This window comes from Microtus ochrogaster, unplaced genomic scaffold (genome assembly GCF_000317375.1).
Source record: "Microtus ochrogaster isolate Prairie Vole_2 unplaced genomic scaffold, MicOch1.0 UNK17, whole genome shotgun sequence".
Lineage (NCBI taxonomy): Eukaryota > Metazoa > Chordata > Mammalia > Rodentia > Cricetidae > Microtus > Microtus ochrogaster.
Window position 1 is genome coordinate 2097845 of NW_004949115.1, and position 26042 is coordinate 2123886.

The following is a 26042-nucleotide window of genomic DNA, read 5'->3' on the forward strand; positions in this document are numbered from 1 at the left end:
CTCTCTCTCTCTCTCTCTGTGTGTGTGTGTGTGTGTGTCCATCTCACTACCTTGTGCTTATAGACCAGATGTAAGCTCTCAGCTACTGCTCCAGTGCCATGCCTCCCTGCCTGCTGCCATACTCCCTGCCATGGTGGTCATGAATCCTACCACTCTGAAATTGTAAGCAGCTTAGCCCCAAGTTAAACACTTCCTTTCATAAGTTTGCTTGGTCATAGTGTCTGTTCACAGCAATAGAACACCCTAAGAACCAACTACTCAGTAGCTAAGAATATCTTAGGACCACCTACTCAGGGGGTAGCACCACCCACAATAGACTGGGCCCTCCCACATCAGTCATTAATCCACAAATGCCCAACAAATTTACCTTATAGATGCATTTAATCAGTTGAATTCTCCACTCTCAGATGACCCAAGCTTGTATCAAGCTGACCAAAACAAAAAACCTCTCATTCGCATGAACTCTCATCTTCCTGTAGGGCACAGGAATGTAGTTCTGTGTTAGCTTTCCTGGGATCCAAACTTTTGCAGTCAGGCTTGTGTGAACAGTGCTTTCCAAACTCCCCAACCCTTTTATCCCTTTAAAAGCAAATTCTTGGCTTGGCCCTTTCCAGACCTGAGCCAGTGGAGGACACAGATGGGTCCACTGAGACTTCTTGGGGTGGGGGAGCACAATAAACCAGGAACCCCGGACACTGGGTGATCAGACACCGTCATACCAAGCGCCATCCAAGGTTTCTAGGCCCAGGCACTCAAGAGAAGAAAAAACTGACAGTTTTGTGCCATGCATTAAGGCTGGTGTGGGCAGGACTCAACCAAGCACCACCTATGACCCAACCATGATCCCTGGTGCTAGCCGGGTGGTGGCACGCCTTTAATCCCAGCACTTGGGAGGCAGCCAGGTGAATCTCTGTGAGTTCGAGGCCAGCCTGGTCTATAAGAACTAGTTCCAGGACAGGCTCTAAATGTACAAAGAAATCCTATCTCGAAAAACCAAAACCAAAACCAAAAAAAAAAAATCTCTGGTGTCAGGCAAACTGTCACCATTATAGTGAGTGAGTACAAAATGGGGAAATAGAAAAGAGAGAGGCAGAGGGTTCATGGACTGGGGAGAGAGGTAGAGCTGAAGAGGTGAGGGTGGTGAGGAGTAAGCTGAGGCAAATGACCAGAGTCCAAGGTGATGTTCAGGCCAGTGGCCAGGTCTTGGCCCAAGGCCCTGAAACAGCCCAAAGGGGCCTGTATTGATACCTGTGGCTCCTGTCATCACTGAAGGCCATGCTTCTTGGCTACTACCTGGGGCCATGGTGGTATCTGAGGGCCATATTGGCATAGGGGCCATGCCAATCTGAATGGCCTGTGCTGCCACCTGGGGCCATGGCGACATCCTGGCCTGGGATGTCTGGTGCCATGGTCCTACCAAAGCCAGGGTCTGTATTGATGTTCCTATCCAATGTTATCACAAAAAGCCAAATGGATACCCAGGGTCTAGGCCACAACCTGTAGCCATGTAGTGTCTGAGGGCCATGCTGCCACAAGGGCCATGATGATCTAAGTGGCCTGTGCTGTCACCTGGGGCCATGGTGTGCTCTTGGCTAGGGCTGCTGCCAAAGGCCATGTCTGGGTCTATAACCCCACAGCAGCCAGGATCTAAGTTGATGTCCATGTCTCCTGTTACCACTGAGAACTGTGTGGATGACTGGGATCTGGTCAGCCACCTGAGACCATGTCGGTGTTCGAGGATCATGCTGTCCAGGCTATACTGATCTGAGTAGCCCATGGTGACGTCAGCACTCCAGTCAATGCCAAGGGCCATGCCTGCAGCTGCAGCTGGGGTCTGTGATAGTGTCCCTGGGCCATGTTAGCACAGGGACTCACTGGAACCGTGCTGTGCTGAGCCAGTCTCGCCCTCCTTTGGCCCGGGGATGGCTGTCCCTGCCCCTCACTGGGTACTGCAGCAGAAGAGTTGGGTAACACCCTAGAGCTGACCCTGTGGTCAGGACACGGGCAAGCTGACCTGCCCACCCCGTCATCAGTCATGTGGTGGCATGGATGAGAGAAAGATGCCGTCCACCCCTTGCCCACCTGTGGCAGGTGAGAAAGCTGGCCCCAGGGATCAAGGGACTGAGAGAACTAACCTGCCCTACACCAGCTGAAGCACACAGAAGAGCAGGCCCTGCACCCTGGCTAGGCAGCACACTAGAGCTGACCCTCTAGTGTGAACCAGCCCTGAAGGCATGAGAGCAGGAGAGCTGACCCCACTCTCCACCCCCCACATTCCCCCTACAACAATCAGGAGACAGAGCCTTCCACCTGGGCAAACACAGTTGAGCTGGCCCTAGTGGTGTGAGTGTGAGGGACCTGAATCTGAGGGCCCAAGAGCAAGAGAACTGTCCTGCTCGCTCTTTGCTGTAGGTTGCATTGCACCCCTGAGCTAGCCAAGACAGCTCGCCCAGGTAGTGACAATGAGGGAGAGAGCCGGAGGGCTGGCCAACTCAGCTTCCCGCCCCTCCCCACTCCAGACCCCAACATCCACTTCATCTGTGAATTGCTGGAGCATATAAAGGAGCAGAACCTGCCGATCCAAAGCTGCAGAATCTCCACAACACAGAACATCCAAGAGGCACCCCAGTGAGAGCCCAGTATCGAAGGTGTAGCAGAAACCAGAGGCTTCGAGCCAGACCAATGACTCAGAGCAATGAACACTTGCAAGTAAAGATGAATGGACTAAAGGGTAAGCTGTGTGACTCACAGGGCCACACGACAGCTTCCATGACGGGTTCTGTTTTGTTTTATTTTTGTTTCTGTATTTTTTCTTTTAAATTTGGTTTTGTTCTGGGGGGGGGGTTGTAAAGGCGGAGGGAGGATGCAAGGCTGGGGAAATAAGTAGGATCTGAACTCATGATTTAAAATCCACAAAGAATCAATAAAAGTCAGAAAAAATCAGTTCCTTATTTTCACTTTTTTTTAAAAAAAAAATTGATTTTTGGCGATGTCCTGCATGTATAATACAAGGTATTGTTTGGCCTGCATTTATGCCTGTGGACCACATGTATGCAGCGTCCTCAGAGCCCAGAAGAGGGCATCAGATCCCTTGGGACTGGAATTACAGTCTTGCTGGTGTTGGGAATCAAACCCTTGTCCTCTGGAAGAGCAGCCAGTGCTCTTACCCACTGAGCCATGTCTCCAGCATCCCAGTTACTCTCCATTGCTCTGTGCGGGTCCTTTCCTCTCAGCACACACACGTATGTTGTACCTTGTAAATTTGTTTTTACATAAAAATGTGTAGAACAGGGATTTTTAGAAATCTCCAGAGAAAATATACTTAGATGAAAAAAATATTAAATCTTCATTTTCATCAGTCTCCAACTTAAATTTATATTTTTTCAACTACAAAGGCAAAGAAAGAGTTATAGTACCACCAGTGTGTAGGTAGGAATCAATAGAAATCAGTTTGTAATTGTAATTTGTATGTGTACATTCATGTATGTGTAGTGTATGTGTGTATGATTGTGTGTGTGCGTGTGTGTGAGCACGTGTGTGTGTGTGTGTGTGTGTGTGTGTGTGTGTGTGTGTGTGTGTGTGTGGAGAGATTAGAAGTTGTTTTCGAGATCACTTACTACCTTATCCCTGGAAACAGGGTTTCCTCATAGAACACATGCTCAGAATGGCTGACCAGAGGCTCTGAAGACCCACCCTTGGCGCCCCCCCCCCCCACAGACACCTGGATGCTCGCCTCCAAATTCCACTCACCTTTGGCCTAGGCTTCCAGTCTCGTGCTATCATGCCTGTTTTTTTAAACCATGGGCACTACTGACTATTATTATTATTGCAGTTGTTGTTGTTGCTCTTTCATATATAGCATCCCAACTGCAGTTCCCACCCCCTGTTCTATCTCTGTCACAGTGGCTGCACCTTAATCTACTATTTCAGCTAGCAACTGGGACCCTGCAGTTACAGGCCTGCTTCTCTCCAGGCCACTCAGGCCTGGCGAGAATTCTCCCCGCTCCCCCAGCCAGGCATGGGCTCTGCTGCTGCAGCTAAAGGTACCTTTAACTAAATCTCTATTGTTCTACTTATAAAGAAAACTCAGGACTCAAAGGCTGGGGCGAACCCCTGCTAGCTCAGAGAGGTTGGGGAGCACCAAGCTAACCTTCTCTTCTTGCTGCCATCTCCCAAAAGCCTCTTCTTCCACTCCATCAAATCAGAAAAAAACACTCAAAACCCCTCCCTACTACTTTCGGTGTGTCATTTTATCTCTTCCAGATGCCCTCTGATGCTTTATGATTACTTTCTGTCAACTAGTTGCTAACTCAGCCTCCTGACCCAAGGTTAATTTTATTTAATTAATGCAAATGCTAACTCGGGGTCCATAGTGTGATTCAATATCCTCCAACACTTCTCTCCTCCCAGTCTCTCCCCTTACCTCCCCTCTCCCCTAGAGCCGCCCTCCCTCTGCCTCCCCTCAGAAAAGAGCAGGCCTCCAGGGACATCAACCAAACACGGTATATGCTACAATAAGATCAGGCACATAGCATCATATCAAGGCTGGATGAGAGAACCCGGTAGGAGGAAAATGGTCCTACAAGCAGGCAAAAGACTCGGCAACCACGTGGCTCCCACAGGTAGGAATACTACAAGAACACTGAGTTATTCAGCCATAACACATATGCAGAGGACCTAAGTCAGACCCCTATAGCTCACTGATTTCTGCAAGCTCCCATGAGTTCTGGGCAATTGATTCTGTGGCCCATGTTCTCCTGGTGTTCCTGACCCCTCTGGTTCCTTCAGTCCTTCCTCCCACTCCTCCACAGGTCTCCCCTAGCTCCGCCTAATGTTTGGCTGTGAAACTCTGCATCTGCTTCCATTGGTTTCTGGATGAAGTCTCTCTGGTCTCTTTGATGACGATTCTGCTAAGGTCCAGTCCCAGAACACTCCGCAAGTAGGTCAAGCTGTAGGTCAAAGGTTTTGTGAAGGCTTAGTGTCCCAATCCCTCCACTGGAAGCCTTACTTGGTTTCAGAAAATGACCGGTTCAGGCTCAATATCCAGCCCCCTCTTACTAGGAGTAGATGCCATGGAGTTTCCCTTGTACTAGGTTTTCATGTCACCCCTGAAATGCTCCCCAATTCCAGTCGTTTCTTCCAGTATTTCCTCCCTTCCCTACCCGCAACTTGATCCCTCCTGTTCCCAACCCCACCTGCCCTCAGTCCACCCATAAAATGTATTTTAATTTTATGTGGGTGTTGGAGATTTGATCTTAGATTCTCTTGTAGCAGGCACATTACTGACTGGGACATCTCTCCTGCCCCAGAAATAATTAACAGTTTTATGTCACATTACAGCTATTGTGGGTATCTTTAAATATATTAGCAGCCATTATACTGATGTTATCATGGTTATCAAAGCTGTATCAAGAATCTCGCTTTTACTATATTAACAAGCACTTACATAATGTTCTATTTTGTATATTTTGATGTCTTCACTTCAGTACAATCGATTTTCTTTGTAACCCTGTGTGTTTTATTCTGTGTTATCTAAGAACACTGTTTTGAGAAGAGGTTTATAAGCTTCCCTATGCTGTCATAAGGATGTGTGACACAAAACAGGAAAAAAAAAAGGCTGTGAACCTGATCTAGATTTACCATTCCCAGCTTTTACAAATGTGTGATAGGAAAGTGTGTGAGAGTTTTAATGAATCTGATTCCCTCTGTGAGGAGAAGTTAACAAACCTGAGTATTGATGATATGAAATGAACTTGCCTACAGCTCCTTTGGGTATATTGATTTGAACCTAACTAGACTATACGTACTTAAAGGGTGTGTACTTATAATCCAGGTGTGCTTTATCTTGTCCCCTGTGGCTCAGTTTCCTGATCTATTAAATGAGACTGATGGTAGCATCTAACTCAGAAGGTTGTTGGGAAAATTAATTTGTATGGTAGCATATAAAGGACCTAATGCCTGGCTCATGATTTCAGCTATTATAATATTATACTAGGGTCACCAATTTTCTTTGTGGTACTCCACAGTATAAATAAAAATCTTTCAATATATTAGTCAGGAAATTATTGGATGTATATGTGCTTCTTCTGTGAATGGTCAATCGTCTTAAAACACTTTGTAAATATTTGATAAGCCTTCATTTTAAAAGTCACTCAATGGATAAGAACACAAGCTCTGAAGTTAAGAAATTATAAGTTCAAACCTCGACTCCATCATATACTCCTTGTATAGCCTGAGAGTTTCTTTAACATATCCAAGGTCACATCACAACCAAAATCAAACCCACCTACTTCACAAGATTATTGTAACAAATAAGTGTGTGTGTGTGTGTGTGTGTGTGTGTGTGTGTGTGTGTGTGCATGCGTGCATGTGATATGCATATTTGGGGCACATAGTAAGGACACAATAAAAAATAGTTATCTCTCTTCTTAATAATTATATAAAGCGAGGCAAATCTATGGAGTGGATGGGTTTGCTGCTGGCTGGTTTTTAGCCAGGGTCTTTTATGTAGCCCAAATCCCCCTGAGTGTTGGGATTACAGGCATAAGTCACCACACTAAGCTCAGAGCAGAAATTTTTGTAATGCCTTACACTGAGTCCCTAAGACATGAGCTCTGAGTCCCTTTCCAACTCTCAGTTTCTCTTTCTCGTCTCATTCTCTAGTAACACAAAGCTCGTTTACAATTCACACGGGATCCAAACACACCCACAATTCTCACTCACAGATCTCTTTCCACTAGGCCCTGATTTTCAATGATTCCACTCACAAATTCTCTGTCTTATGATGGTGAAAAAAATCAATGTATATTCTCTACTTCAAACTTAGGATTTGAATGATGGGCAGCTCCCAGTAAGCCACAAGACTAGGAAGGTCATATGGAGTACTGCTTGCTAAGCTATGTTGCTCAGTGGACTGAGTGTAGCAACTCCACTTTTTTTTATTTAGGATATTTTCGATTCAGGATGGATTCACTGGAGTATATCTTTACTATAATTCAACCAAGGAACATGTGTACATTGCCCATTCACCCCAAAGTAAGCTCTCCTCCACCTTCTCCAGGACATACAGTTGCCTTTCCCCGAAGCACCAAGTGCCTATCATTTACCTCTTGTAGTGGTAGGCTTTGGTTTTCTTTTCTTTCTTTTTTTAAGGTGCTGATGATTGGACCTAAAGCCACGTTACACAACACGTTACACAAATACTCCCCCACTGAGCTATATCCTCAACCCTTAACACATGTTTGTGCCTACATATGAGAGAGAGAGAGACCAAGTTGTCCAAGCTGGCCTTGAACTTGTAATCCTGCCTTAGCCTCCACAAAAACCGGTGTTTCAGACCAGTGCCACCAGACTCAACTAGACTTGTAGTATTTTGTCTGTCTGTAAATCTGGTTTTTCAGCTGAACCAGGAATTTGTGTGGGGAGCTTTGATGCGATCTTATTTACCTCTGAATTTTTATTAATGCTGTACCTGGCACAGGAGAGGCACACAGTAAATGGCTGTTGAGTGACTCCATCCAAGAAGTAGGCTGTTGAGTGACTCCCTTTTTTACTTCACCCAAAAGGACCACCACCTTTGTCTGCTAGTACCCTAGACGCCTGCTCTCTGAATATATGCAAGAGCATTTGTTTGGAATCTCTCAACCCGACTGTATGTCAGTAAAGTAAGACTTCAGACAGGAGAGTCAAGAGGGCCCTGTCCCATCAGCCTTCCCTCACAGAGGTATGCAGTCTGTCAACACAAGCTGGACTTGCTCGCTGAAGTTGCCTGCACACAAATGCCGGCACTCTGAACTCTATCGCTGTACTATCTAGATTGGTCTGTATCTCAACTCTATTTACTCTTGATCAGCCTTGATATGGTTTGCAAAGCTGTACTGAGTTATTAACAATACTCCTTGAGAACAAGGACTACAACAGGGAAATGTCAAGGGGACAAAAATCTTGAATTTAACGGTGCCAAATGCTGAGAAGGAAGTAGTTCCACCAGGGCCTCATCCCAAGGTTATACACAAAGATAAGAGGGTTCAGGCAAACACAGAAGCAAAAGGCCTAGCTGTTCCCAGAACTCAGATAAACATTTGTGGAACTAATATATTTTATTATAACATTTAACATAAAATAATTATAAACAAGAAGGAAAATAATAAACACTGTAATTAAAAAACAATTCAGTAGACTATAAGTCTACACAATGCAGATGAAATTTTATATTCTACTACCTCCTCTGGCTTTTATCCAAGAACGTTCAAAAAAAGAGAGAGAAGAAAGAAGGAAATGCAGAAAAATGACGTGACGGGCTTTTAAGTGAAAACAAAATAGCCGTTTCTTAGTCTATGAGGATGCAGGGCTATACTCTCAGTTAAACTGTTCTCTGGGATAGCCACCACAGCCTCTTTCATCCTGGGCCTCATGATTCTCTCCGGAACCAGAAATACAAGAAGGTTTGGGTTTTCTTGTCACTACAGCACCGAGTACTGCCTTCCCCAATTACTCACACTTTGGACCCCATGGAAGAGCCAGGAGGACTGGGGAACAGGAATTGGTTGGCTGCACTTTACTCCTAATTGATAACAGGTCTAGCTTGAGGCTTGGTTTTATATGGGGTGGGGTGGGGTTTTTTTGTTGTTGTTTGATTTGGTTTGGTTTGGTTTTTGTTGTTGTTGTTTGGTTTGGCTTGGTTTGGTTTTTGTTTGTTCGTTTGTTTTTGACAGTCTCACTGTTTAGTTCAGGCAGGCCTGGAACAAACGAGCCTCCTGCTTCTGCTTCGCGAGTAGTCGGGACCTTAGATGCACTCCACCACGGTAGGCTAGAAATGTATTTAAGTCCAGTCTAGCAGGGTTCAGGCAACTGGAACTTCACTTTTACCGAAACAGAGAGCCTCGACTTGGCGTCCCAATGGACTCTTCCACCAGGAGGCACCTGTAGTGTCTCCTCACAGCGCTGAACCTTAGGCACCGAGAGAACATAGTTCAGGTTTTGGGCAGAAGATGGCAGTATATACTGCTCGATTTCAAATGCCTGGGGTTAATGAATGAAGAGAATGAAGGGGGCGGGGTGGGGGTGCGTTGTAAGGGAGTTGGACTGAATAGAAATTTGAGTTTTATACAAAAACTGAATAATGTGGATTTAAAAAAAAATTCCCAAGAATCAATAATTGCTCAGTCTTTCACGATCAACATATTCTAAGTTCCCAGACACCCTAAAAGGCGTCCTGCTTGATCAGCTCGCGCGTCCCTGAAGCTCACGTCGACAGCAGGGGCTTGAACCCAGGGCACCAGAGTGACCCCTATATGTGCCCTCTTGCTATACACTCCGCTCGAGGTTTATTCTCCCAGATCCCTCCGCCGCCATTACGGGACGCATCACTCCTCTCTGACTGTGCTTGCGGGCGGCTGTGCAGAAGTCTCTGCAAGAGCGAAGGCGACAGATCACCTGAAGCAGCAGGTAGGGGGGCTCAGAAAAGCGGGAGAACAAGTTTGGGGGGTAAAAAAAACAGGAAAGATGAGTGAGGAGAAAGAGGGAGTGCTGACATGGGGGCCGAAGAGGGGGGAGACGGGGAAATAAAATGAAGGAAATAAGAGGGGAGGGGGTCGAAGCAGGATCAGAGAAAAAGAGAGGGGCAGCCAGAAATAAGAAGAGCGAAAAGAAACATGAGAAAGGGGAAGGGGAAACCGGGAGAGAAATGGAAGAAACGGGTAAAGAAACTTGGGGAGACATTAAATGACAGACATAGCGGAAAGAGCGGGAGAAGAAAAGAGCGAGTTGAGCGGCGGCGGCGGCGGCGGCGGCGGTGAGGGAGCAGGGGAGGCCCCAGGGAAGCCCGCGGCCGCCGCGACAGCGGGACTTAGGGGAGAAGGCGTCGAGTGGGGCGCGGGCGGCGGGACGGAGCACCGGAGGGGGTGCCGAGTGAGGTGAGACGGGCACCGAGAGCCCGGGCGTGTTTTTAACGAGTTTGGAGTCGGGGCATTTGCTTAGGTACTCGTGCTGTTTTTCTGGAACTTTCTGGAGTCGCTCGCCGAGGAGGCCGGGGCTCTTAGCTCTCCCTCAGCACTTCTCCTCAGCCGGGCAGAGCGGCGCGTCGCGGAGGCGGCCGTTTAAAGGCCGTGTCACCTCAGGCCTTGAGCGCCTCTGGCCGTCCTGTCGGGGGAGCCCCGGCAGCGGCGGGACGGGCACCATTGGCCCTCCCGGCGAGCGGGAGACCTGTGCGGCCGGGGCGGCTCGCTCCCCCCACCCCCCTTCTCTCCCTCTCTCGCGGGGGAGAGCGGCGTGCGCGCGCTCCTGGAGGTCTGGACGTTTAAGGCGCTGAGCTCCGAACCACCCAGCGCCAAGCGGCTGAGGCAACGTTGAAGCGGGCTCCTCCACAGGAGCGCGGGCGGGCCACGGTGCGAGCGAACGCGTGGGCTTTAAGGGGGACTGGAGATGGGGGACGACTCAGTGCGTAGTGGGGGAGGGGGTAGACCCCTCAGGCGACGGCGGCGGCCGACCCTTCTCCGCCTGCCCCTCGGGGTTCATTTACGTGCTGTCACGGCCGGTGCGGACGCCCGGGCTCTGGCAGTTCGCTCGCCCACTCGCTCTGGGCTCCTGCCGCCGCCGCTCGGTCAGTGAAGCCCGCGAGCCTGAGGCCCGAGGCTGGGAGGGCGCGCCTCGGCTCACCCGTTCTGCCCGCCCTTCCTGCCCGCGGCAGGTCCGCCTGGAGCCACGCTCGCACTTGGGAAACTTAGGACTGCGCCGGTGGGCCCGCCTGTGGCACCTCCGGGGCAGGAGGGTAGAGGTGGCGGCGGGGGGGGGGCGGGGGGGGGTAAGAGCGGGTGGGGGGGGAGCGGCCCTGGCTTCCAGACCTAGGGGAGGAGGAGGAGGAGGAAGTGAGCCCAAGGGATCCGCTGGGGAGCTGTTTGTCCAGCTGTTTCTCTTCGCACCCTGAGCGCTCCAGCCAGAAGGGGGCCCGCGCTGAAGGTGGCCCTGCTTTTTTTAGGCGCTAATTTCCAACTCTCCTCCCAGCTTGTCATTCCCAGGCACCCTGGAGTCCGAAAAGGCCAGCTCGGCGGGCGCGCACCTGCCAGCCGCCCCTGACCTCACCGCCGCCGAGCAGGCAACCCCCAAGCCTGAGAAAAAGATGGCCCAGTCCAAGCTCGACTGCCGCTCACCTGTCGGTCTCGACTGCTGCAACTGCTGCCTGGACCTGGCCAACCGGAGCGATGCCCAGAGCGGCAGCCCCGGGGACAAGAACCCGGGCAGCCCCACCGTGAGCAACTTTCGGCAGCTGCAGGAGAAGCTGATCTTCGAGAACCTCAACGCCGACAAGCTCGACAGCATAATGCGGCAGGATTCCCTGGAGCCGGTGCTGCGGGACCCCTGCTACCTGATCAACGAGGGCATCTGCAACCGCAACATCGACCAGACCATGCTCTCCATTCTGCTCTTCTTCCACAGGTGGGTAGCCGGCCCGAACGCCTGGGAACACGATCCTGCTGACACCGGCCTCTGCTGGATCTTGGCCTCTGACCAGGGGGCCAACCAGGAAGTTCCCGAGGGGCACTGGGTGGGTTGGGGAAGCGGCAGACTCATAGGCGACCATAGCTGATCCTTTTGGCTAGCTTAGAGCCGCGGAGCTCAGGGAATTTTAGCAGGTGCAAGTGCATTTTGAACGGTGCCTGGAAAGGCTCGCAGATTCTAGGGCCCGCAAGATGGGGTGACACCATATGGGTTGGAAGTAGTTGTAGATGCCCCCTCTTGGAATTTCTGTAGTCCTTCAGACAATTCTGTCTTGAGGTTCTCTTGGAATTTGAGTTCCACCCTACTCAATGGAACTGAAACTGGGCGGCATTGACAATGACAACAAGTGGAACATCATGAACAAATTAGGCTTCTGATGGGGGAAGACCAGGATGAGGGATGGGAAAAATAGAAACCCGTGAGAACTTTTGAGATTCGGGATGGGGAGTACTGCCCCACTCCGTGGGTTATAGCCTTCCATTTTGAATGCAGGTGAAAAGCAATCCCAGAAAAAGTGGTTTAGGATTATTACTTTAAGAACTTCAAGACACCTCTATGGCAGGAGGATGGATGAATCCACATCCATGTAGACGTGTTGTCTGGGTGTGTATCAGATTTTCTAGAAAGCCTGAAGGAAAGAATGGGGGAAGGGAAGAGATAAACACAATGAGAATGCCCAGGGCATCTGCTATCCCCAACAACGAGATACTTTGGTATTAATAACTTAAGACTCAGATAATTTAGAGGTGGGAACTTCAGGAAACCCTTCTATAGGTGTAGTGTTCTTCGAGATATTGTGTGTTTATGTGTGCGTGCATGCACACGTGCATTGTGTGCATGTGTGTCTGTGCACACTGGGGTGGATTTTATTTTTGCTCAATGACACAGGTTATGTAAGAGTGACATTCCCTGCTGGGGGAGACCTAGGTGGTAGTACAAGTTATGCTTCTATCTTTTTGTATGACCCTGAGCAAGTTCTCTTACCTTCCTGTTCTCTGTATGGCACTTTCTATCTTGGGGCAAATGGTGTACCCAAAGTGATGAAATGCCCAAAAAAATGCTGAATACTCATGCATTACTTGCATGGCAGTAAAACTCAAATGCTACCAACTTAAAAGCTACCAAGAAATGCAGGAGGCACTCCTGTCGACTGCTAAGAATGTGTTTACCTCCTTTGTCCCAATACATATCCACTCTAGCCACAGTGGTTCCTGGTGGGGATAAGCAAGGCTGCTTGTCTTAATGTTGTTGTTATATCAAGTTGTTTCTCTGAGGCATTTTCAGTAATTTTCTTACTTATTTCACATTAGGCATCACATTATTTCATGGTCTAAAATAAAGCCAAGCTATAGACAGATTTCAAGAGAATCTTCATTTCTCATGAAATACTACTACAAGTGTATTTAGCCCACAGACACTGAAATCCTGTAGAGCACAATGCTTACCTGGCTCATCATGGTGGTAATGATCTGCTTGCTGGCATAGCTCAGTTAGAGAGTTGGGGAGAAACCTGGAGACAGCACTTGCATTTGCTTTGACTGGCAAAGCAAGGGCTCTTCTAGGTCTTTGGTGAAGTGAGAGGGTGATTTCTGTTTAGAAAAAAAAAGAGGCCTTAGGAGGGTCTGACCTGGGTGAGTGAAGTGTGAGGCTGACATTTGCAGGGATTTGCTGAGATTTGCAGTTTTTTTGTCACACCTCTGTAGTGGGTTTCTTGAAAGACCTCCTTTGTCACCCACTAACAACAGTTTTTGGTACTTCGTTCTTGGCAAAACCTGAAAATGCTACTGAAGAGGAATATTAAAGGCACTGTATAAGAGACAAGAACAAAGTAGGGGGATATGCACCTGACCACAATGCCTTCTGGCACCACAGCAACTCAATCAGTGTTCTATGCTGCTATCTCAGAAAAAGCCAGAAGGCTACCAGGCTTTTTTGAAGCTCAGTAGTGAGTGACAGAATCCTTTGGTAAGAACCTAATAATTATGACAGGATAAATCACTCTCTTTCCTTAATGACTGGTATTGGAGATCCAGATCCTAGATTCAGTCGCAGCTTTGCACAGAATGGCATGTTCTTTGCAAACTAGAAGAACATTGTTGCTGGTTATGGGTCTTCTCCAATGTCTAGGCTGAACAGTCTTCTATATGAATATTTCCTTTGATTCATTTGATTCCCTGGGTTTCTACCTGTATAATCCAGCCACAATTTTTACTCCTGTTCCAGTTCACAATAAGACATTTCAGATCTCTGTTTGAGTGTGTTTTCCACTATCATTTTTCAAGGCAACAACTCCTACCGGAGATTCTGCCTCTTACCTTGTAGCCTATTCTGCTATTTCAAGGCCTCCAACATTCTTCGGAAGAAGACTTAGCACATTCTTGATTTATATCTGGTTCATTGGTATTGGTCTGACCTAGTTCCCAGTTTAGGACTGGATTTTCTTGGAACAAAGAGTGTAAGCAATTTGAGGGTAGGGCTGTGTTTTACTTGCTTGGTTTCTCCTTATGCAGCCAGTATTCATTAAAGGTGTTTTTGTTTTGTTCTGTTCTGGTGATTATGAATAACTACTTAATTGTTGGTGTACTCTGAGGTAAAGATTTCACAACTTTAACCTTTTTAAAAGAAGGTTTTTAAAATTTTTATTGATGATGTGTTTGTGTGTGTGTACAGGTACTCATGGAAGCCAAAAGAGAGTATCAGAACCCCTGAAGCTGGAGTTACAGGTGGTTGTGAACTACCTGATGTGGGTGTTAGGAACCAAACTCATTTCCTCTGCAAGAACACCAAGCACTCTTAACCACTGAACCATCTCTCCAGCCCCAAAACTAATCTTGTGCTAGAAAATCCTTATTATTGTTTAAATGTGGATTTTTCCTTTTTAGTTTTAATCACATGTGGTAGCTAATAGTTTGGTAGAAGTTCTGATGGAGTATTTGTACTTACAGAAATCAGGATGTGTATGCAGCCTTTTGGTATATAAATGGTACCTCTAGACTATTAGGGAAAAGAAATGTATTTTAAACACCACCCCTTAAATCTTTTGTAATGTAATTAATAACTAGAAAGGATTAATAACTAACAATTATTGTTCATTTATAATACATACCAAGAATAGCATCTGCATAATCTCATTTAGTATTTATACCAACCCAACAAAACTGATATTATTAGCACCGATTTTCACTTTTATAAGAAGGAAACTGATGCTTGGAAATCTTAAGTTGCCCTGTCTCACAGTGAAGAGCAATACCAAAACTCCAACTGATATCATGGATTCTGGAGTCTACTGAATGTCTAAAAAAACCTAACTAACTAGCTAACTAACACTAAAGAGGTGCTTACAACACTTAAATTGTTTCTATGAAGCAAAGAAAAAATGTTATTCCAGAAATTTTCTAAGTGATCAAAATGTCCAACTATTCTACTCCTACATGGGACACAGGACTCTGATGATCAAACTTGGACAGCCTCAGGGAAAGTGTGATGGTTGGTCACTATTATTAGACTTCATTTTATCGTTTGTCTATGCTTCTGAATACTAGAAAGTTTAGGAGAAAAACAGTGTACACTGGACAACTAGCTGAATTTTCCAGTTTATATGCAGTATTTAAAACAAACAGACAGGCATAAACCTTCTTAAATGAAAATTTTGAATGAATTTAATTACCAAGCTTGCAAGGTGTAGCTAACTGATATGGTAACTGGGAATATTCTGCTCTATGGTTGCTGTTTTTATAACCACAGATTTATTTCTAAATTTTTTTTTGGTTTTTCGAGACAGGGTTTCTCTGTAGCTTTGGTGCCTGTCCCGGAACTAGCTCTTTATAGACCAGGCTGGCCTCGAACTCCCAGAGATCCGCCTGCCTCTGCCTCCCGAGTGCTGGGATTAAAGGCGTGTGCCACTACTGCCCGGCCAAAATTTTTTTTTTTTGACATAGAGTTTCATACTACAGCCCAAGATGGCTTGGAACTCATAATGATCTTGGCTGTTCTGGAACTCAGCATAGCCCAGGTTTGTCTTAAAGTCAATACAATCCTTCTGTCTCTGCCTCTCAAGTGCTGGGATTATAGGTATGAGCCACCACACCCGTCCAAAATCAACCATATATTGCCCTTGGTCCCAGAGCATACCTGCTCAGTGTCATCCCAAATACCTAAATCTTAATTCCCTTCAGCTCCAAAATTTTTAGAATTCTATCTAAATAATATATATATATAATATAGAATATCTTATATTCTATAAGCTGACCTGCTACCAACGGGTTCTAATACACAAATCTCAGGAAATAATATTAAATATTTCTGATTGCTTGATGTATGCTAATTCATTTAATATTCTTTGTTGAGCTGTTTGTTAGGTACTAGCATGGAGGAAGAGTGAGATATAGACATCAGTTTTTTTTTCAAGAATTATTTCATATTATTTAAGATTCAAGTCTGTCTTTGAACCATCTGTAACTCCTCTCCTATAGCATCAGTGGTATGTAGACCACATCGTGAGAAACCCTGAACTAGAGATTGCAACCCTTTGTCAATTAATTTGCCATTTGATTTCAAGGACGGGATTCTTTGTCATAGAGAGGTTTTGAGTTTCTGTGTGGTTAAGCCTGTCATTCTTTGCTTTTGTGATTTTTGCTTTTGGTATCAGGCTTCAAAAGTCCTTCCTTGGCCTAAAGTAATTTAACATAACTATTTCCCAAGTGTCTAGTAGTCTGACACAAAATAGGCACTCTAGGATTAAGGGACATCCTCCATTAAAAACACAAATGCATTTGCAAACTTAACATTAAGGGTTTGGATACCTTATGAGAACCCTACCATATAAGAAATTGTCATTTTGCCAAGGCACAGATGTGAATTGCATGTACTGGCAGGCTGGTACATGGAAGCCAGTCCATATGCTGATGAGAAAGCTCAGTGCCCTACTACCACCATTACATGAGTATCTCTGTACCATATATATTGTGTGCATACATATATATTTTATGTGTTTAGTGCTCCAATATTTGCAATGTGAATTTTGCCATTTTCACCACTTTACTTACTAAGTAGTAACATACTCAGTCTCTCCTCTCCCCCATCCCCAATAACCTGGCACTTTCTGTTTCTATAGATTTGCTTGTTTTTGTTATTCCATATAAGTGGAAGTGTGCAGTTTATGATCCTTTGTGTATGGCTTCTTTCACTCTCATGATGTTTTCAAGATTTATCCACGTTGTAACATGTAACAGTACTTCACTTTTTTCATGATTAAATAATATTCCATTTTATTGCTATAACACATTTTGTTTATGCATTCATCTGTCAACAGACATGGATTGTTTCTACTTTGTGTGACCATTATGAGGAATTCTGCTATTAATACTATACAAGTACACACTACAGTAGCTGATATTTGGGGTATTTGCAGTTGTTTGGGATATATACCTGGGAATGTCATTGCTCACTGATTTTCATCAAAAATTTTGACCATGTATTCATAGTCATTACCTGTCATTTACTTCTTTGCATCATCTCTGAGAAAAGGGTGACAGCTCATAAGAAGTAGATTTTAATGTGAATGAGATATAGAAAAGTCAAGTTTAGAAAATAGAAGTGGATAGGGGGTACAGGATTCATGGAAGGCCAGGCTGGGTGGGCTGTTAGTGTGGGGCACTGAGAAACAAGAGAGCACAAGAAGTCTGCCTACAAGGTTCAGCTCTTAAAGAGGGTCAGAATGAGGCATTAATTTTATCTTCTTATCAGTTTAGCCCAGAGAGCACCTATGTGAGTCCATACCTTAGGAAATAACTCTTTCCAGGGTGACCTTATTTTCCCTCTCTAAGTGAAGTTAACACCCTTGCTTATATTTGTACTTCCAGATAAACTGACAGGCTCTCAATTCCAGGTAGTGTTGGCTTCTTTCCAGACTCACTCCTGAAGGCCAAGACATCTAGATAAATGGAGAGAGATTTGTCTGGCCAAAGTTTCCGGGGTCTCTGGGCCTCCTTAATGATGAAGCACCACAGAATACTAGCCCCCAACCATTTCTTGAGAGGAATGATGTTGGCTGTGTCTGTACATGATGGTAGCCACTGCACTGTGTTTGCTCATCATTAGCCTGCTCCTACCTGAACTTTCTCCTCTTATGTAAGGCATCCCTCAAGATAACTGCAAAGCTGTAATCTGCCATGGCTGACTGAGTTTACATAACAAATTGGTTGGTGTCATGCAATAGTTTTTTGAGCCCTTGAGAAACCAGTGTGCTGAAAGAGGCCAAAGCTTGGGCTCATTTGTAGGGGTACTTTGTGTGCTCAGTGTACTCAAGGGAGAGCATTCCATGACCACAAGGGTCAGAAAGATGAAATTTCCTTTTCAGATGAAGAGAGTAATGATGACTCAGGACATACTGTGCTGTCCCAATGCCTGCAATAATGGGGCAAGGGTAAGGGATTCATTTTATGCCAGAACTTTGGCAGACAAGGCTGTCCATGGAATTGCCTAGGTTAGTGGGGGCCCTCTGTAGGACTAAAGGAGAAACCCCACCTTTAGCAAACTTCACCCAGTGAGGGGTCAGCCAGGGAAAAAATGGCTTCTGGAAGTTACTGTCTTCCATGCTGAAATCCAGCTTAATCGAGGAGTTGGAATAGAGATAAACTGGGAGCAGAAAGCAAGCTTTTTCAAATGCTGTGCTAGGAAGAAGATGATTTTATCAGCAAGCAAGGTAAGTTCATTTGTACCTTCTGGCTAGGAATCTTCCCCAAAGTAGCTACTGAACTTTTAGAAACATTGTAAGAGGTGTAAGGTCCCAACCAACGCAAGAGACGGAATGAGAAGGTTCCCAATGTGCAGACACTAGTCCAAGAGAAGACAAAGACTGCAGGCTGGTTCAGTCAGTGATGACCAAAGCATGTTATTGCCTTCCTTTCTTGAGAGAGTAACATTTTTTAGATAGACCAAGCCTGAAATCAGTCCCCTGCCTATGGACGTATCACAGTGACGTTCTTAAAGGAAGAATTTATTCACAAAATAGCCTTGAGTATTCAACCTGCTTTCTTGTAAGCAGCTGTTTACAATGCAGGGGTCTGATAAGGATTCCTACTTCTCTGAGCTGTGTACTTCTCTGAGTTATGTCCACCAAAAATTGGCTCCAACTATCCCCGAGGAAAAGAGTGAGAAGTGAGAGAAGTGGATCCAGTGGCTGCATTCTAGCTTAGCTCCTTTGCACCTCTCCTACACTACTGTTTAGCCTCACTTTCCAAACTAGGCTGGCCCTGTGCCAGCCTCAGGGCCCTGACTCATATCTCATGCAGTGCCTTATGTAATAGTGCCAGGTTACTGAGCCATCAAGCTTCTGCTTGCTCAGTGGTGGGCTTCCCTCAAGGCCAGGCACTCAGAAGCCTGCTTCAGGTTTAAATGAAGCTCATACTTTCCAAGGAAAAGCTTGCTATTCCCTATGTGAGGCAAACAGTTGTCTCAGAAGTAAATGCCAGACTTCAAGGTGTGAGTCGCTTTAGTCCTACACTTAGAAGTAGATGTAAGCAGACAGGCAAGCTGGGAGGATTTGGTGTGACTGAAGTCATTTGCAGGGGTACCGCTACTTTTTCCCAATAGTGCACTACTAAAGGAATGATGTGTGAAGGGGCTTCAGAACAGGTCTCAGAAATTCCCTTTCCTTTTTATCTGATTATCAGGTCAGGAACGTTTCTGGATCCCTAATTTGATAGACATTTGGCAGAAATGTGTACCTGAAGCTAGAAGAACCATGTAAAGAAATGCACTTCACATGCCAATTCCCAGTCCATTTCCCATGAAGTCTCATAGTTCTCAGGTCTCCCTAAATTCACCATGATTTTTAGCTTGGTTCATCTTGTTTTGTTTGGGGGTTTTCTCTTTGCCTATTTAGAAAATTACATTACCAGCTTAATACAACTGAGCCCTAGTAAAATTAGGGTTGCTAGATTCTGACATTCTTCTCTAATAAACAACTCAAATACAATACACATATCCCTATCAATCTAATATTCTGTTGACTCCAAGTTTGTGACTAAGTCAGTAGCTCTTCTCCTCCCTTGTGTTTGCCCCAGCCTGTTCCACTATGTTGCCACCAGGTAAGTGGCTTGCAGGCTGAGGTTAACTGAGGAGACTGACTGCTCTCTAGTCCAAGAAAAAGAGAGAAAAGCAGGGAAACAAGTTTTTTAAAAGTGACTTGAAAATTACTAACAGGAATAATCTGCATCCAGAGATCATACTCATGAGTTCTTGAACAAGCCCATGGCCATTATCTCAGGACTCAAGAGATCTGGGCATTCCAAGTTATGAAGACACATTACAGCCAGAATCAAGGAAAACTGTAAACCCTTACCACAATATTTGCACTTGTCACTCCTCCCTCTCCCCTGCTTCGTAGTAGTAGAGGAAAAAGGAAAGGGATGAAAAAGAAAAAGGGAAGCATAAGAACTACTCAGTTTTAAGAGTACTTAATCTGCCTACCCTGGTGCACAGAGAAAAGAATAATGGCAGCATCTCATTCAACCTTATACTGAGCCACCAAACACTTTAATTAATCAATCCATCATTTATTGACCAAAGGTCTGATACTTATTGAGCTCTGACTGTGGATTTATTGAATGCCTACCTTTCCTGCAAGGCCCTGTAAAGGACATAGGGCTATCAGACACCAAGGCCAGTATCTGAAAAGTTGAAGGTGTAGCCCTGGGGAGTAGAGCAGTTGCCACCAAGGACTGGGGACAAAGAAATGTTGCAGGCTGTGAGCTTTTTAAAAACTGAGTTGAGGTTATGCTCCTTGAGAGGAAGGTCTTACGCTTAGTGGAGCTTGGCTTGTGCCAAAGCAAACTAGGAAGGGAGAGTCTCTTTATGGCGGCAGCTTCCAGCAGAGCCTTAACGAATGGGTTGGCTTTGGCAGGTGTTTAGTAGCTGGCTGGCTGGCTGCAAGACTTTCTGGTTGGGAGAAGAGAGGAGAAGCTTGCCAGCCCCACAGGGATCCTGGTAGGAAGGGGCTGGCCTGGAGTGAGAACACTTTTTATTCTTCCTGGGCTGGAACCCAGAGTTACCAAGCTTTAGGAGCAGGAGAGGAAGGCTTACTTTAGCACTGTCCCTCACTGTTCCTTTTTGACTCAGAACAAGCTGGACTCTGATATCCTTTACTCGGGACTTTGGACTATCCCTCCATAGAGGGAGGCATCTAGAGAATGGGAGCAGGAAGATAGCTCTGTCTTATGACTGACTACTGGAACCAAGAAGGTTGAAGGTAGGTATACAGTACAGGGTAAGCCCCTGAAGAACCTAAGGTATAGCTTCATCACAAAGAAAAAGCAGGTGACGGTTGAAAGCTAAATGGGATCAAAGTAAAATTGAATTGTGATGGGTCACGATTGGGCTATAAGACTTTCAGAGCCAACAAGAGGTAAACCTAGGACTGGAGGTACCTGATTATCAAAACTAAGGAACTAAGATCGCTGGTTTAAAGAGGAGTTTAAGTGTGAGAAAGTGGTAATCAAGAGACAGAAGGTTTTCAAATAAAAGAAAAGTGATAGCTTAGCTATATTGACTAGCTGTTTCCCAACCACATTAGGGACAGAATAAGAGAAAACATGCCTATACTATAGCATGAATAACTGAGATTAGATAGCAAAGATAACTTCCTGACTATAGGCATCCAAAGAATGAGTTACCAAAAAGTATTATTTATGACTTTAAGGTATGGGACAGGTGTAATACTATCAATAGCTGGATAAAAGAGTGAGAATGTTGATTTAATAAAGGCCATGGCAGAAGGGGATAGACAGTTGGGGAAAGCAAATAGGTAAGGAACAAGAACATATAAAAAAATGAAAGCATGTGATGCAAGATAAAAATGTGTGACAATTTTATAATAAGAATGCTATTGTGGGGCTGGAGTGATGGTTTGGCCATTAAACACTTGTACTACTGCCTGGGGTGGTGCCGCACTCACTCAGGAGGCAGAGGCAGGCATATCTCAGCCAGTTCGAGGCCAGCCTGGTCTACAAGAACTAGTTCCAGGACAGGCTCCAAAGCTACAGAGAAACTCTGTCTCAAAACAACAACAACAAAACGTTTGTCCTGCTTTTGTTCTCACTCAATTCAGTTCCCAGAACCATGTCCCATGTTGGACAGCTTACAATGTCCTGTATCTCCAGTTTCAGGGGGATATGACACCTCTGGGCTCCACACTCACACACATAATTAAAAATAGTAAAAATAAATCTTTGAAAGAGTATCAATTAAATTTCCATTAGAGGCGAATCATTACAGCTAACATATGTTCTTGTATGACATAGTGGTGTGTGGAAATGAACTGTATGAGGAACTGTTAAGACTCCTTCCAGAATCCTCCAACTTTCTTGTCTCTTAGCTAAATTAGTATCAATGAGGTGCTCTCATCCCTTACACTTAACGGTTTGGGAGTTCACTCTATTCTGGAGACAGTGGAATAAGATTGCCTATCCCAGGTGCTTATGGAAAGAAAGACTTTGTCCTCATGCACATGACAAAGATTAGATGCAGAAGACAGAGCAAACCATGACAGATTTTCTGCCCCAGGAAGCTTAAAATTTAGTAGTATTGACAGATATGAAATAATAATTACACAAATGAAAATATTGATTCATTTATCACAGAAAGGGACCAGGAAAGCTGGTGAGCACAGCATAAGAGGGGCTTCACTTGGGACTAGAGAGTCTGCAAAAGAAAATCCCTTCTTAAGACCTTAGGAATTGCCAGTGACCCACAGTGAATATATCTTGCCCACAATCAGTACCAAGAAAATTTAAAAAATGAACCTAATCACCATTAATGCCCTCAAGAGTGGATGTTGAATCTCCTGCAACTCACTGAAGTCTTGTCAAACAAAAGCAAACCACCCCAAGTAAATTTTCTCACTCCCGAGATCACATAGCCTTGATTAAGGGAGAGTGATTCTCTATGTGTCACAGTGGCCTATCAATTAAAATAATCTGTGTCTTGAAGACTTTGAAGAGTTCATTACCTGCCAGATGAACAGGATGGAGGTCAATGAAGTGAATAAAGGACTAATATGGAAAGTTTTACCAAAGAGCTGCTCATGGTGGCACAAGCCTATAATCCCAGCACTTGGGAGGTGGAGACCTGAAGATCAGGAGTTCAAGGTCATGCTCCTCTACCTGTGTAGCAAATTCAAGGCCTGCTTGGATTATGTGAGACACTGTCTCAAAAAAAAAAAAAAAGGGAAGGAAATTTATTTGAAACTACCCTCCAGTACACACACTAGAAATAGTCACATCTCCAAAAATGCCCTCATTTTACTCTTTAAATGTGAAAAGTTTTGCTAAGATTACCTTGTTTGGGCTACAGGTTAGGTTCAGTGTTTAAGAACAAGTAGCTTGGTTCTGGGAATGTAAGGTTACAGAGAGATAGTACCCCATTTCACTGTTCCTTTATCTCTTTTCTCGGGAAACTGATTGGTTCTGGCCCTTCTGAGAAATTGGTAGACTACCCAACCTTCAAAAGTGGACTACCAAGTGGCTCAGAGGTCATCAGGCATTGTGTATTCATAAGACAGGGGCTTCCCATTCAATGGACAATCATCTAACAAACTGTGAGTTTGTCAGTTTTTCCAGCAAACTTTGGTGTCATCATTTAGATTAGTGACAATACGATTAGAAAAATTGAGAAGGCACTCCTAGAAGGCATCTGTATTCCAGTATTCTTTATTAGTATTAGAGACATTTTATGTGGTACAAAAACAAAACATCTGTCTATCCTTGCCTCCTGTTCTCCCTAAACCCCTCTCTGCCCGAATCCTCCCCATCTGCTGTCAGTCACAAACCTTCTCTGCCCAGAACCACAACTGAAATCCAATCCAGTAAGCTTTCCCTGTAACAAGGCTAGCTCTCTCTGCCTTCATTCACCTTTAGGTATAAAGAACTAAGAATACTTCTGGTTTCCCTCCTGCTGGTGGTAGTGTGGGGTTGGGGGTGGGTGAGCCATGGCTTTGACATTTAAAGCAGAAATTTAAACATACATAAGCACAGGGCTGCCTTCCTACCATTACTTAGCCAATTCATCAAGTTCAGAGCACTGTGGGGCTTGGGATGGCATCTTTGAGACCCATATTTCCTTCCCAAGATTGACTATTATCTGCTGTATCTTGAACAGAACATAGAGGCTTAGAATTGTAAATACTTTCTCAATAATCTGGTCTGAACCCTCCCAACACCAAGGAGAAAACTGAGGCCCCAAGTGGGGTGGGGTGGGTACCCGCCTCAAACTGAACAGCCAATTAGTGAACAGCTGGATAAAGAAATCATGTCTCCTGATTCTCTGATCCAATGATCTTCCAACTTTTCATCTCTAGATGGCTGTACACATACCATCCCAGTAGGTACACAACATCTCCATGCCAGGAGACCAGCTTTAGGACCACCAAATGCCAAAAACGTGTTTTTAAAATTTGATTTTATTTAATGGAATTGACCAGTGGTTTGGGTGTTAGGGAGCCCCAGCCCTAGAATCCTACTTCTCTTCAGACTGGGGCTGCATGCCACAGCCACAGTCATGCAAAGGAGACAGAAAAGCTTGCTGTTCGGGTTGGAAAAGAAATCAGTTGCTGAAACATTGGTCTTTTTGAAAGTTCCAACCACAGGGACTGGCTGGCAGAGCCTCTGTCTGGGTTTCCCGGGAGGATCCGGCCCTCCCCTTTAGTCTGGGAGTTAGTTTAGGAAGCTGGCCCGGCCTCCGCAGAAGATCCTGAGGGCAGCACTTGCCTCAGGAGCTCCAATCTTCCCTCAGAGCCCAAGAGCCCCCAGAGGCATTCAGGACTCAGGGCAGGGAGCATCTTTCGGCCTCCGCTGCAGAGCCAGCCTAGGCTGGCCTTGAGGCTCCTTGGGCACTTTTACTTTGGAGTCTGTGAAAGAGTTTCCAATTGCTCCTGCCCTAGCCAGGAAACTACAGGGAAAGAGAGAGAGGGGAGAAAGAACAAGAGGAGACACAGAGAAAAAACAACTCTAACCAGGCAACCAAAGTTTCCCTGTGCAACTGGGAAATGAAGGTGGAAAGGCTGGAGGAACCCCAGCTCATGGAGGAGCCCCAGCTCGGGGAGGACCCAGAGCCTGGGGAGGAGGCACAGTTCCTGGATGAGTTACAGCTCGATGTGGTAGAGAGTGGGTCAGATTTGGATACAGAAGATCTGGGTTCGAGTCCAGACTTTGCCACCAATCTGATGCTTGAGCTTGAGTAAGTAACTCCCTGCCCTTCTATGGGCTGCTTTCCCTCATTATACAATGGGGGAGGGAGAGATAAGATGGTCTCTAGGGTCTCTTCCAGTCCAGATATTTGGGAAGAATATATCTGTAAATTTGTCTATGTGTAGGTTGGATTGCAGAAAAAGTTGAATCAGTTATTGCATACCTTAATGTCAGAATGATGTTTAAGGGGCACAAGAGATTCACATGAGTAAGATAAATAAAAAAGGTGGTGAATGAGGGAATTATGACCCCCAAAATAAGGCTTACCATAATGTCAGCTTTGATTTAAAAAAAACAACAACAACAACAAAGAGATTAGGCTTGGAGCAAGCATATAAGTAATGGGAAAAAGGGCATTTGGGGTCTTGTTGATGTATAGTTGCTAATACAGCCCTCAACCAAATGTCTCCCCATGGCATCATCCATCCTATAATGCAGATATTGAACCCAAATTGTGTTTATTATGTTTTTCATATGTAGCTTTGGAGGAATTCTCAATTGAACAGAAGGGAGGTAACATCAGTTATCTGTTCACATCCAGAATTCCTAGCAAACCATAACTCCCACTAGACTTACTGCTGCATGACTTAAAGCAGACCCTTTAGCAAATCTGAAGATATAGATAGATAGATAGATAGATAGATAGATAGATAGATAGATAGATAGATAGATCCCCCATTCATAATATGTAGATGAGCTGCCAAACCCTTATCTACTTTATGTGTGTTAGTGTTTGGGACATGGTACTATGTTCAGATTCATTCAATGCTGACCATCCTTTCATGGGTTATATGGTAAGTGTCTACAGACCATAGGAGGAGACATTTATCTAGCAACCAAAGAGCTCCTCATCATGACAGGCATGATACCTTGAAGTTTCTCATGTGGCAAATTATTTACATTGTCATCTGCTATCCTATGCCTATCAGCATCTGTACTGCCGGGGAAACTGCAGTGGAGACAATGAGTAGAAAGGGAACCTCCCTCACCTTGCACAGATACTTGCCCACATCCCTAGAACCATTAATCATGCATTCTTTACCCTCACCCTCACCTTTACACTTGCCCATAATTCTGTCTGTCTCAACTGAATTCATTTCTTCAATTATTTCTTGGCTGATTTCTGGCAACTTGGATTAATCTTAATAGATTTCTAAGATTGAAAAGATCTTATTTTCACAGAACAAAGTTTTTTTAAAAAAATAATTGAAAAATGTAAAATCCTTTCTGACAACTTAGGGACTGTAAGAAGGAGTGGAAAAGAAAGGGAAGAGATTTGTTTGTTTGTTTGTTTGTTTGTTT

The 26042-nt window shown here is 45.1% G+C and overlaps 1 protein-coding gene across 2 annotated transcripts in view; it reads left to right on the plus strand.

The window, feature by feature from the left end:
- Positions 1-9863: 9863 nt before the first annotated feature.
- Tsc22d3 (TSC22 domain family member 3) overlaps positions 9864-26042 on the plus strand; it is a 63030-nt gene continuing 46851 nt past the window's right edge. Inside the window, exons 1-2 of one of the 2 annotated variants that reach the window (XM_005367348.3) lie at positions 9864-9914; positions 11002-11433. In XM_005367348.3, the coding sequence (XP_005367405.1) occupies positions 11117-11433 (317 nt within the window). In that variant the 5' untranslated portion in view covers positions 9864-9914; positions 11002-11116. Of the gene's footprint in view, positions 9915-10218; positions 10386-11001; positions 11434-26042 lie in introns of those variants that run through there. The other variant, XM_026789359.1, reaches the window with a different exon arrangement.